Genomic DNA, 13,896 nt, shown 5'->3' on the forward strand with positions numbered 1-13,896 from the left:
CTAGAAATAATAAACAACAAAAAAAGAAATAATAAACCAGTACAGTAAGGTTGCAGATTATAGAGTTAATACATACATAAAAATCCATGAGTTCCTGTACACAAATAATGAACTAAGAGAAAAATGAAGTTTAAAGACTGTTCCCTTCAAAATGGTACCCTAAAACATCAAGTGTCTAGGAATCAACAAAGTTGGTGAAACTTATACAGTGAAAGCTACAGATTACCACTAAGAGAAATAGAAGAAAATACCAGGAAATGGAAAGGTGTTGCCTGTTCATGGATTAGAAGAATTAACATTGCTAAAATGACTGTCATAAACAGTATTATACAGGTTCAGTACAGAAACTGATCTCTCAAAAAATAACCACTAAAATTCCAGTGATTTAATTTTTAAAAGACATGGAACAAACTCTACTACAATTTACGGAGCCATAAAACTTTACACCTAGCCAAAGTACTTTTTAAGTTGGGGTGGGATGGTGAGGAGATGGAGGGATTGCATTTCCCAACATATGAAGCAAAGAAAATCTTGACCACAAATGTGTTGGGAAACCTGGATAGCTACATATACAAAAGTGAAATTAGAAACATGCCTCACCTCACAGAGTCACAAAAGTAAACTCAAAGTGGATCAATGATCTTGAGATTAAATCAGAACCCATGAGACACATTGAAGAAAACATTGGTAGAACTTTCTAGGAAATTGAGGAGTCTTCAACAAGATGACCACAGTGGCAGAGACAAGAAAAACAAAAATGACAAATGGGACTATAAGTTAAAAACCTTCTGCACAGTAAAAGAAACTTAAGTGCTACTCAAGACACTCTACTGAGTGGGAGAAATATTTGCATGCAGCGTATCAGATAAAGGGTTGATTGCCAAGGTCTGTAAAGCACTCACAAAACAACAAAAAATTCAACAACCTCATCCACAAATGAGAAGAGGAAATGAACAGATACTTTCCCAAAGAAGACATATGAATGGCCAATAGAAATATGAAAAAGTGCTTGTTGTAACTTATGGCTAGGGAATGCAAATCAAAACAACAATGAGATATAATATTAAAAGTTTGAAAACTGTTGACTGGTTTGTGGTGAGAAAGAACGCTTATCCACTGTTGGTGGGAATGTCATCTGGTTCAGTCTCTATAGAAAGCAATATGGAGATCTCAAAAAAATAGGAATAGAGTTCCCATGTGACACAGCGATACCACTTCTTGGGATCTGTACCCCAAATACAGATACACTTATTTGAATGTATATATACACACCAATGTTCATTGCCACTTAGTACAATAGCCAAGATACGGGAACAACTCAAATGTCCAAATATAGATAACTGGGTCAAGAAGTAGTATATACATTTGAAAGAATAAAAGCAACCAATGTTGATGTGGATGTGAGGAGAAAGGAACTCTCCTTTACTGTTGGTGGGGATGCCGACTGATCCAGTCTTTTTCGAAAACAATATAGACATTTCTCAGAAAACTAAAAATTGAGCTCCCATTTGACCCAGCAATACTACTTCTTGGAATATACCCTGGGGGCCCAAAAGCACACAGCAGAAACACTACTTGCACTCCTATGTTCATTGCATCAGATTCACCATAGCCAGAATCTGGAAACAGCTTGAGTACCCAAGAATAGATGAATGGATAAAGAAACTATGGCACATCTGCACAATGGAATGCTATGCAGCTGTTAGGGAAAATGAAGTCATGAAATTTGCCTATAAATGGATGGACATGGAGAGTACCATGCTGAGTGAAATGATTGAGAAGGAGAGAGACATACAGAATGACTGCATTCATTTGTGGTATATAAAAAAAAGTACATATACAGTAGAATAGTATCCATAGCAGGGGTTAGGAGAACTAGTCAGTCATTGGAACTAACCACGAGTGTGTGGGGGGCTGAGTGTAGGTACGATAGAGAAGAAACTACTATGACAATAATAGCTGGGAATGATCATGCTAGATAAGATCTGAGGGTTAAAAGCAGGTAAAGGGATATTCTGGATGACTTTTCAGTATCAATATTGCAAACCACAATGCACAAAAGTTGGAGGGGCGGGGAGAGAGTGAGATGGGGAGAAGAGGAGAGGAGAGGGGAGGGGAGGGAGGAGGGGAGAGAGGAGAGAGAGAGTGTGTCCGCCATAGGAGGGGAGGTGGTGATGGGAGGGAACCTGGGGACACTGGTGTGCTGGGAAATGTACACTGGTAGAGGGAAGGGTGTTAGAAAACTGTATGACTGAAACCTACTCGTGAACAGCTTTGTAAGGGTATATCTCACAGTGATACAATAAAAAATGTTTTAATAAAGAAATCAGGAAAAAAAGTAGTGTAAATATAGATAGCAATACTATACACTCTAAGAAAGAACTGTTATGCAACTTGCAGCAACATGAATGGAATTAGAGGATATGTACTATGTGAAGCTGGTCAGGAAGAATGGGATAGATACAGAATGTTCTCTTTCATATTTGGTAGTTAAAGATACACAGTAATGTAGCAACAAATGTAAGAAGGCAACATATGGGAGAATTGGTTCATATGATTGAGTTGGTTTGGGGGAGGAGGCCTTAAAGGGAAGGGCATTAGGCTCCTTGGGGGAGGGAGGGAGGTACACTAGTGATGGATATGGGGTTGGAATTCCATGCATCAGAAACCAATATTAATAGAATTATTAAATTACTATTAGAAATTTTAAAATCATGCTGAAGCTAGCCCCTCTATAAACAACCTCTTTTATAGTCACCTAGATGTTTAAACATAAGTAGAAGTATATTCAATGGTAATTTTTTTTTTTTTTTTTTTTGGTTTTTGGGTCACACCCAGCGATGCTCAGGGGTTACTCCTGGCTCTGCACTCAGGAATTACTCCTGGCGGTGCTTGGGGGACCATATGAGATGCCGGGGATCGAACCCGGGTCGGCCGCATGCAAGGCAAACGCCCTACCCTCTGTGCTATTGCTCCGGCCCCCAATGGTAATTTTTTGAGGTACTCATTTAGGTGTTGGGGACATCACAGTGAAGATAACTAAAAAGGGGCCAGGAACGTACAACATTTGTTTTGCATGGGTGAGGCTGTAGATTCATCTCTGGCATCACAAAACATACTAAACAACTGAGTATGATCTTGCTGTCATGGAACATTAAATTTTAGTTTTACCCAAATGGATGTTGGAATTCATACTGTAGCACTGCAGTATAGCACTGTTGTCCCGTTGTTCATCAGTTTGCTCGAGTGGGCATCAGTAATGTCTCCATTGTGGGACTTGTTGTTACTGTTTTTGGCATATTGAATATGCCATGGGGAGCTTGCCAGGCTCTGCCGTGCGGGCGGGATACTCTCGGTAGCTTGCTGGGCTCTCTGAGCGGGACGGAGGAATCGAACCCAGGTCTGCCGCATGCAAGGCAAAGCCCTACCCGCTGTGCTAATTTTTCTCCTTAACAAGACTTTTGAACTTCTTCCTGAGTTAGTCCCAATAGGTATATTGATTTAGTGGCTGCATGGTATGCCTTTATATGGATGTTCTAGATTGTGAATTATTGAATGAAGGGGGAAGGCAGAGAGAGAGTTTCTATGATTATGCTCTTTGTGTAACTTAAATTTTTGCTAATAATATGATAGAGATTTGCTATTAAAGGTTAAGTGGAGGGGCTGAAGCGATAGCACAGTGGGTAGGGCGTTTGCCTTGCACTCGGTCGACTCGGGTTTGATTCCCAGCATCCCATATGGTCTCCTGAGCACTGCCAGGAGTAATTCCTGAGTGCAGAGCCAGGAATAACCCCTGTGCATTGCCAGGTGTGACCCAAAAAGCAAAAAAAAAAAAAAACAAAAAAAAAAAACCCAAAAAACAAATAAAGGTTAAGTGGTGCCGGATCAGAGAGATAGTAGTGGGTAGTGTTGCTTCCTTTAATGTGGCCTACCCGGGTTCAATCACATGGCCTTCTGAGTTCATCAGAAGTCATCCTTGAGCCCAGAACTGGGACTAAGCCTTGAGCACTTAGTCCCAGTGTGTGATGCAACACCCCCATTAAAAAAAGAAAAAGTTAACCCGTGCCAAATATATCAAGTAAAATTAGAAAATTTACAATATATTCACCTCTCTAAATTTTATTCCCTAGAATAGTAACAATGTTAACAAGTCTGTTACTTTCTCCCATTTTTTAATATATCTGCAAAAATAAAAATAATGGGGTTGGAGCAATAGTATAATGTGTAGAACATTTGCCTTTCATGGGACCAACCAGGTCTATCCCAGGCACCCCATATAGTCCCCCAAGCCCACCAGGAGTGATCCCTGAGCTCAGAGCCAGAAGTAATTTCTTCTTCTTTTTTTTTTTTTTGCTTTTTGGGTCACTCCCAGCGATGGTCAGGGGTTACTCCTGGCTCTGCACTCAGGAATTACTCCTGGCGGTGCTTGGGGGACCATATGGGATGCTGGGGATCGAACCTGGGTCGGCCGCGTGCAAGGCAAACGCCCTACCCTCTGTGCTATCGCTCCGGCCCCAGAAGTAATTTCTGAGCACTGCTGTGCGTTGCTGCAAAACCAAAACCAAAATAATATGTTGAACATATATGTGTATATTTGCATTCTCTAAGAGATGTTTACGCAGTGTGATATAATATTGCCCATTTAATTCATGTTAGAGAAATCATGCTTCCACAAGGACTGGATTCTGTGTAGGTCCTTCCGTTGTGACAGGCAATTCCTTAGTTGTCCTTTGCTCGGTGTGTCAAGCCAATGAATAATATAAAGGAGAGTGTTTTGAAAACTGGTGTTCTAGAAATAGTACTTAGGAGTTCTTTAGTTGTAAGCACTGGAAACAAGATTGTGTTGGTCAAAAAATGTTGCAGGACATTATTGAGAGAATGTTAGTAGAAAATGAAGGAATATTTAAACGGTCTCTGGAATATTTGAAAAGGGTAGCTGTGAAGGTTTTTAATGTCAGTTTTTATCTCTTCGTCTTTGTTATTTTATTTTTGGGTTGTGTGTAGGGGCTATGCCCAGGTCAGGGATTGCTCTTTGCTTTGGGGATTGTGCTTTGTCAGGGATCAAACCCAGGACTCTGGCATAGTATCCCCCACCCCTCCCTCTCTAGTTTTTGTTTTGTCTTTATAAGACTTAATCCTAGGGGAAAGTGAGTGACTGGAAGGCCACGTGTCCAAGTGGGTAGAATACTGGATTTATGTGCCCAGTCAGAATCTCTTGGAGTTGGGATGATAAAGAAGGAAAGGATGGGAAACAGGCTGGCAAAACTAGCGTCAGCTTGGAAATGTCAGCTGTTTTAACTCTGTCTTATTTCTTCTCAAGGAGGAGACGACCGCCGGGTTCTGCTATGGCACATGGAACAAGCTATTCATTCCAGAGTCAAGCCCATACAACTAAAGGGAGAACACCATTCTAACATATTTTGCCTGGCCTTCAACAGTGGGAACACCAAAGTATTCTCTGGAGGTGAGAAGGAGGGAGTTTTTCACTTTGGGAAACTCTCTTGACTGGAATTTTAGATGGTATGCCAAAGTAACTCAGTTTTCTTTCATTACTACAATCCTTTCCTTGCTTCCTTCTTGCCTGCCATCTTCTTTCCTCTTGCCCTTCTTCTTCCCTTCCTTCCTCCCTCTCCTTCTGTGCTTTTCTTCCTTTTATTCTTCCCTTTTCCCCTTTCTTCTACTCTCCTTCTCTCCCTTGAAATGTGAAACTGTTCAGGCCAGGCAGTTCAGTGGGCTTCTCAGGTTATACTGATAGTAGTGAGGGGAAAAAGGATGGAGTACTGGAACCAAACCTGGGTCCTTGCACATTCGAGGAATGTGTCCCTGACCCCTGAGCTGTCTCCCCAGACCCCTATGCTTGGGGGACATGTGCACTGGGGATTGAACCTAGGGCCTTGCCATGTGCAAGGCATGTGCTTTGCCACTTGAGCCACATCCCTAACCCTCATATTTTAGATTTAAAGTTGGCTCAAAATGGTGCCACAACCCATGGATAGCTCCTATTTGAAAAGCACCAGGTTTGTGTACAGTGGGAATGGCTTATACTCAAGTCAGCCTCTTGGTGAAGGTCATATCTCTTTTTAACAGCCACATTTCTTTTTTTTTTTTTTCCTTTTTGGGTCACACCTGGTGATGCTCAGGGGTTACTCCTGGCTCTGCACTCAGGAATCATCCCTGGGAGTGCTCAGGGGACCATATGGGATGCTGGAAATTGAACCCGGGTCGGCCACATGCAAGGCAAACACCCTACCCACTGTGCTATCACTCGAGCCCCAACAGCCACTTTTTTTATCCCTTACTCTCTTCCCTTTCTTAGGGACTAGTGGTGGTGGAGGGATTTGGGGCCATAAACAGCAGTGTTTAGGCCCAATTCCTGGTTTTTCTCTGGAAGGACCCCGGCAGTACTTGGGAATCAATCTGGGATCAGTTGCATCGCATTGCCTTAACCCCTGTATTCTCTGTCCCCATACCTCTTTTCTCTGCAGGATATTTTCCTTACCAAAACCTGTACAGTTCGAAACAGTTTAAAAGCAACAGATCTAAAGCTAAGCTTATAGTTCTTCCCTTCATAAAGTGTTTCTCCTTTTCCCTTGATTCCCTTAGTTCTTACCAGTCATTCAATTATTTAAGCTATTAGGAAGAAAATGCAATGTTGGGGGTTTTCCACTTTTGTTCAATGGGTATTCTACCTGCTATGGGTCTCTTATTTTCCCTCTCAAATAAATACCTGGTTTAAGCTTTAGAAATAGAGGAGAGGGAGGGAGAGATGGAGGGATGATCAGAAAGATAAAAAGAAAAAAAGGAAGGAAGAGAAAAGAAGGAAGAATTAGAGTGAAAGAGATGAAAAGGAAGCAGGGAAGGAAGGAAAAGAAAAAAGGAAGGAAGAGAGGGAAGAAAGAGAGGAGGGGGAAAATGAAAGGAAGAGAGGAGAGAATGAAGAGGAAGAGTGAAAGAGGAGAGAGACAGAGAAATTGATATTTCAGCAATTTCTGACTGGGGAACTAGCTGAAGAAAAGAGAAAGGAAGAGAAAGAAAAAGGAGAGAAGAGAAAGAGCAGACATAGAAGAGAGAGAAAGAGAAATTGTTGATATTTAGCAATTTCTGACTGGGAGCTAGCCCAGAGTGCATCTTTCACATGAGGAAGGCCAAGATCCTATACTGCATGGTTTCCTGCCCGCTTCCCCGGCACTACCAGGAGTGACATCCCACCCATCACCACCAATGGTAGAAACTCACTGGTAGAAACAACAGAGCACCGCTAGGTATTCTCCTAAATCCCCCACAAAATATTTAATTTCATATAATTTCATAAGGATTGAGTTAATTAAAATTTCAGCATCATGTTAAAACTTGCCTTTCTTTCATTACTAGCTGTTAATCACCAATTAGATTGTCAGGTATCTTGAAAGCCTCTCATTTCACTCTCTCAGGTTTACTTGCTTTCCCTCCCTCCCCCCCTCCCTCCCTCCCTCCCTCCCTCCCTCCCCCCTCCCTCCCCCCCTCCCTCCCTCCCTCCCTCCCTCCCTCCCTCCCTCCCTTCCTTCCTTCCTTCCTTCCTTCCTTCCTTCCTTCCTTCCTTCCTTCCTTCCTTCCTTCCTTCCTTCCTTCCTTCCTTCCTTCATTTTTGGGCCATAAGTGGCAATGCTTCAAGGGTTACTCCTTACTCTGCACTAAGGAGTTACTCCTGGGGTTGCTCAGGGTACCAGATGGGATGCCAGGGATTGAACCAGGGTCAGCTTTGTGCAAGGCAAATAAATAGGCTCCTGGGGTTTTTGTTTGCTTGTTTGTTTTCATTTATACCCACTGCCCTATATCAATCCTCATTGATCTGAACTATTGGCAGTGACACTCTGTGACTTCTGCTACCAGTCTTTAACCCTCTGTCTAATCCATTGTTTATACAAATTTTCATCTTAAAGGTTTGAGGCTAAAGAGATAGTACAGTGGGTAGAGTGCTTGTTTTGTGTGCGTCTACCACTGGTTCATTCCCCAGCACCCCATATGGTCCCCTGAGCCTCACTAGAAGTGGTCCCTGTGTGCAGGTCCAGGAGCAAGCCTTGAGCATGGCTGGATGTGGCCCAGAAAACAAACAAACAAACAAACAAACAAATGTAGATCTCATCTTACTGAGTCCACAGTATAAAGCATACGTCCCAGTTTAGACCTAGCTCCCCCCTCCTTTGCATTACATTCTGGTCCACTAAGCCACTTGCCACTTACGTGCACTTAATGTATTAATAAACAGCCTTTTGCATTTGCTGCTCTTCCATGGTCCTAGGTATCTGGTCTTCCATCAGTTTCTTTGTGGCTTCCATTTGTAAGAGTTTTGAGACTTGAATGTTTAAATGCCTGACATTTCAGTTTGAATGTCTCCTTTCCCATAAAAAAGCATTTCTCCTTGCCATTTTTCACTGCTTATGAAGGAAATGATTGCTCTTTTATTTGTTTCCCTCTTCAAGATAACACATCTTTTCACTGTTAATTGTGCAGTTGGCCTATGAGTTTCTCAAGGAAGAACTGGGCAGAATCTTATTCTCCTCCTATCTCTAGCATCTTGCACTATACCTGTTATGTAGAAGTCATTAGTATGGGTTTGTTTTATTTGCTGTGTACCCAAGACAATTTATAGCCAGGTCTTTAAGATTATCCTTCCTGCTACTTTGACTTTCTGTTTCAGTGACTACTTGGCTGTTCTTTCTGCACAGAGCTGGACTTCCTCCTTAAAACCCCCCACCATTGAAAAATCAGCTGTGCTCAGGGCATTCTCCCAGTGTTTAGGGAACATATCATGCTGAGGATAAAACCCTTGACTCCTGCACTTAAAGCATGTGTTTCTACTTTTTGCGCCATCTTCCCAGCCCCTAGAGTGGGATTTTTTTTTTTTTAACTTTTTTGTCTTTTTTATCTTAAGGTTTTGGGTTTTGTCTTTATAATCACTTGAAGGCAGGACTACACATATTATGTAGTGCTTTAATTTTGTTTGGGGTGAGGGGTGGCATACCTTGCGGTACTCAGGGCTTACTCCTTGCTCAGTGTTCAGGGATCTCTTCTGGTAGTGTTGGGGTGACCAACTGTGGTCCTGGGGACCTGGCACAGATTTGCTGTGTTTAAGACTAATGCTGTCCTCTCAGTATTAGCTCTCTGGCCCTACTTTCAGAGTCCTTGATGAATTAAAGAAATGCAAGAAAAAAGAGTTGCAGGTAAAAACTTTTCCATTTAGAAACACACAACAAATTTTAATGTTTGTAAGATGATGAAATTGTGACAGGCAGCACACTGGGGGCTCTGTTCTGAATGCCTATTTAAATTTGCCCTAATCCTATAAAATAGGTACACCTTAAAAATATTTTTATTATGGAATCACTTTGAATTATGAAGTGATTCATGATTGTTTCAAGTGTACAATGTTCCCACACCAGCCCCTTTACCAGAGCCCCCTTCCCTCTAATGGTGTTCCCAGCTTCCCTCTGTCCCCCAGCCTGCCTCTGTCTAAGACAGGCACTTTTGCCTTTTTTCCCCCCTATTAGTCAGGGTAGTTTACAGTACTGTTACTGATGAGGGTATCCTGCATATCATTTTATCTCCTTTCAGCAACCAGATCTTATCCAGAATGACCAATTCCCTTTATCACTGTCATTGTGGGCCCTTTCCTGACCTGTGCTCTGCCCTCCACAGTGGCAAGGACCAGTTCTAAGGGCCAGCTTTCCTGCTCTTCATTTCTGCTGCCATCATGCATTAGTTACCCCCTACTATGTTTCTTTACATCCTGCATGTGGGTGAGATCATTCTAGGTACACTTTTATTATCCCTATTTCACAGATTAAGGATGAGTCATAGAAGAGTTACATATGTTATTCCAGATCTCCAGTTATGCTTAAAAAAAGTAGTTCGGTTGAATGACTTTGCTCCTGAAAATTTTGCCTTTTTCTTAATGGCCACTGTTGTTTGTTTATTTACATTATCCACTGGATGGTACATTTTGTTTTAGTTGTTGTTTGAAGTAAAACAGTCTTATTTAGAAAGTGAAGGAGAGACAAAGGAAATACCTTAAAGCACAAGAAACAATTGTGCATTCCAAGTTGGGATCAGGGCAAGTCCCAAGTGGAATGCTAGATGATGTAATTTTGAAACATTTTATTATGTTATACCTAGTTACTCTGATGCTTTTTAAAATACTCTATAATAAAAAAAATAGTCTACAATGTCTTCTTTGAGGTCTGGATAAAAAATACAAGGAATATGGCATCTGCCTTGCATGTGTCTGAACCCATTGTGAACCCTAGTACCACGTATGGTTCCTTGAGCACTGCCAGGTATGGCCTTTGAGTGCAGAGACAGAAGTGACTCTTGAACACCACTGGGTGTGGTCTGTCCCCAAAAGAATGTCTTATCTATGGATCAGGGAGGTAGGACAAAGGGCTGGAGTGAAGGCTTTATATGCAGGAACCCCTGTTTTAGTGTGCATATTGCATGCATAGTCTCTTGAGTACCATTGGGTCTCTCTCTCTCTCTCTCTCTCTCTCTCACACACACACACACACACACACATACACACACACACATACATATACACACATATCAAAACAAAACAGAAACCCAAAGGAAAAGAATGTCTGATCTGTGACCTGATTTGATGAAGCTCAGTGACAGAGAGTAATAGAGCACAGGCTTCCACATACAGCATGCCCTGACTTCACTCCCCAGTGTACCTCCAACCCCCACAAAGAATGTCATATCCTTCTTAAATTCTTTTTTAGAACTTTTTTCTTATAATTAGTACTCCTTTGTCTTAACAAATTTAAAAATTCATCAATTTTCTCGAGCGGGCACCAGTAACGTCTCCATTGTGAGAACTTGTTGTTACTGTTTTTGGCATATTGAATACACCACAGGTAGCTTACCAGGCTCTGCCATGCAGGTGGTATACTCTTGATAGCTTGCCAGGCTCTCCGAAAGGGACAAAGGAATTGAACCTAGGTCAGCCACGTGCAAGGCAAATCGTCCTACCTGCTGTGCTATCGCTCCAGTAATTTTAAATTAGTAAATGTAAAAATATACAAAATTGTATTATAAACAGGGACCACTTTGAAGGAGTTATCAAATGTCTTTTTTTTTTCTCTTACAGGAAATGATGAACAAGTTATTCTCCATGATGTTGAAAGGTAAATAGATTGTTGGTATATGAAGGTGATGAACTATTTTTCATATGAAGAAAGGCAAATCTCTCTCTCTCTCTCTTTTTTTTTTTTTTTTTGGCAAATCTCTCTTTTTTTTTTTTTCCTTTTTGGGTCACACCTGGCAATGCACAGGGGTTACTCCTGGCTCTGCACTCAGGAATCACCCCTGGCAGTGCTCAGGGGACCATACGGGATGCTGGGCATTGAACCTGGGTCGGCTGCATGCAAGGCAAATGCCCCACCCACTGTGCTATTGCTCCAGCCCTGGCAAATGTCTCTTTAGACCAAAATAGTTTTTAAAGAAAATAGCACAAAACCGGCTGCTCTTCCCTGAAAAAGCTTCCCATAATAGTTTTGAAATAAAATTTTGATTAAAAGAGATTTCTTAAGTTGATACAAAATTGCATTTTCCAGGTGAAAATTCAAAGGAAGTTGAAGGAAGAGGAAAATTATAATAGCTAACATATAATGAATTCTTTTGATGTACGAAGTGCTATTAAACTGCTTATGTGTAGGAATCATTTAACCTTCAGAATTTTATGAGGATGATTTATTATGCTCTCAGTTAAGAGGACAAAAGTGATGTTTAGGTTATTAGATAGTTTTAGGTGAGCTTGTGGCAGGATCTGAACTTAAGCAGCCTGATCTCGGAGCGGTGCTCCTATCTACCATGATATACTACCCAGATATGTAGGTTCCCTTTCTGAGGGCAGCAAAACGGCAGTTTTGAACCATTCCTTTGCTTTTTTTTTTTTTTAAGTTTCTTTTATTTTTTAAATTTTATTTTTTGATTAATCATTGTGAGATACAGTTACAAAACTTTCATGTTTGAGAACTTTCAGTCATACAGTGATCAAACACCCATCCCTCCACCAGTGCACATTCTCCACCACCAGAGTCCCCAGAATACGCCCCCCCTTCTCAATCCTCCCCATTCCTTTACTTTTCAAGATTCCCAAATCTCTATCCAAACAAATGTATTCTATAGACAATTAATATGCAAAGCTTCTCTATTGAGCTGCTTTAAAATATTCTTATTTAGGCAAAAAGCAAACATATTGGTAAATCTCTAAAAGGTTTCCTGAGGTCTGGAGAGATGACTCAGTGGGCTAGGGTGCATGCTTTGCGTGTGGGAGGACTAGGTTTGATCCCTGGTGTTGCATGGTACCCTGAACCCTGCCAGGACCAACATCTGAACCCCTCCCCCGCTCCCCACAAAGTCTCTCTTTTAACACGTGCTCTCACCTGAAAGGTGAATGTCTCCTTGGGTTTAGTGAGACTGCTTGCCTCTGGAAGTGGAAGAGAACTCCACCCGCAGGTGTGGAGGCCTGAGTCTGTGCCTTGTTACGTCTATGCCTATATGCTCTCTGCCCTTTCTCCCAGCAGCGAGACCTTGGACGTGTTTGCTCACGAAGATGCAGTATATGGCTTGTCAGTGAGCCCAGTGAATGACAATATTTTTGCCAGCTCGTCAGATGATGGCCGAGTTCTCATCTGGGACATCCGAGAGTCTCCCCATGGAGGTAGGATCACTCTAATTGTATTAAAAACTTGGATGTTGGCTTACGACAGTCTAGTCTGTTACCCGAGGAATCTGGGTGGGAGTAAGCAAAGTAAGAAAACCCACAAGGACATAAATATTCCTGGGGAATCCATTTTGACTGTAAGTAACCAGAAATGGAACCCTGTTGCCAATCCTCCCATCAGCTGTGAATCCCCGCCAACTCTTATCCCTGTACTGACTGGTACGAGTATCTTGGACAGTGGTTTTAAGAATAAGAATAATAAACCAATGGGGCTGGAGTGATAGCATGTGGCCGACCCAGGTTCGATTCCCAGAATCCCATATGATCCCCCAAGCACCGCCAGGAGTAGTTCCTGAGTGCTTGAGCCAGGAGACCCTGTGCATCTCCGGCTGTGACCCAAAAATAAAAAATAAAATAAAAATAAAAATCACACACACAAAAAAAGAAGAAACCAATATAGTGCCTTATTCCTGAGGGCAACCTCTGAGTGCCAGCTCGGCGTGGTGCTCACACACACATCATTTCAGACTTGTTTTGCTGATGTCACCAGAGATCTGACTTGAATTGTCTGTAAGAACATACAATGAGGAATAATATTCTCTGTTGAAGAGGGGGTTTTTGGATGCTTCTTCCCACCCCCCCCCAACCCTGCTCTTTTAGTCTCTGAAGTAATAAAATGAAGAACTTACTCTATTGAATTTCTCTGAAGTTCTTCAGGAAATGCATCTTTTTCAGCTCATTTTTCTGCAGTGAGATCTTCCTACATGCTTCTGCCTGTTTTCAGTGACTCTTTCCTCTAGCTGTCCTCAGTGCCACCCTCCCCTTCCCCTTGGTTCGGTGTTGTCAGGATCATTCCTGCGTACATCGCATCACTGCCCTGCCTACATTGCCCTGCAGGATCTGGGTCTTCTCCGTGTGCTCTGTTCTGAGCACTCCACATTCTGGGCGGTGCTCATTATTGAGCCTCATCTCAGGAGAAGTTTATTCGTAGGGTCAGACTGATAAGGGGCTGCAAGTAGCAGCTATGATTGAGACTGTGTGTTTAATAGGCGAGATTCTACTTTGCTTGAATTATCTGCTTGCTGGCTGAGCTGACTGGGAAGCCATGAAATACTGTGTTTGGAAACTGGAATCGTGGTGCTCTCTTTTAAAAACAGCACTGGTAGAAGTGTGTTCTCCCCTGGAGTGAATGA

The 13,896-nt window shown here is 42.0% G+C and overlaps 1 protein-coding gene across 4 annotated transcripts in view; it reads left to right on the forward strand.

The window, feature by feature from the left end:
- The window catches only part of DCAF5 (DDB1 and CUL4 associated factor 5), a 114,049-nt gene that overhangs the window by 25,871 nt on the left and 74,282 nt on the right, over positions 1-13,896 (forward strand). For 3 of the 4 annotated variants that reach the window (XM_055130501.1, XM_055130504.1, XM_055130503.1), the window contains 3 exons: positions 5,321-5,464; positions 11,126-11,162; positions 12,561-12,700. In XM_055130501.1, coding sequence (XP_054986476.1) covers positions 5,321-5,464; positions 11,126-11,162; positions 12,561-12,700 — 321 coding nt within the window. The remainder of the gene's footprint in view (positions 1-5,320; positions 5,465-11,125; positions 11,163-12,560; positions 12,701-13,896) is intronic. The other variant, XM_055130502.1, reaches the window with a different exon arrangement.

This window comes from Sorex araneus, chromosome 3, assembly GCF_027595985.1.
Source record: "Sorex araneus isolate mSorAra2 chromosome 3, mSorAra2.pri, whole genome shotgun sequence".
Taxonomy (NCBI): domain Eukaryota; kingdom Metazoa; phylum Chordata; class Mammalia; order Eulipotyphla; family Soricidae; genus Sorex; species Sorex araneus.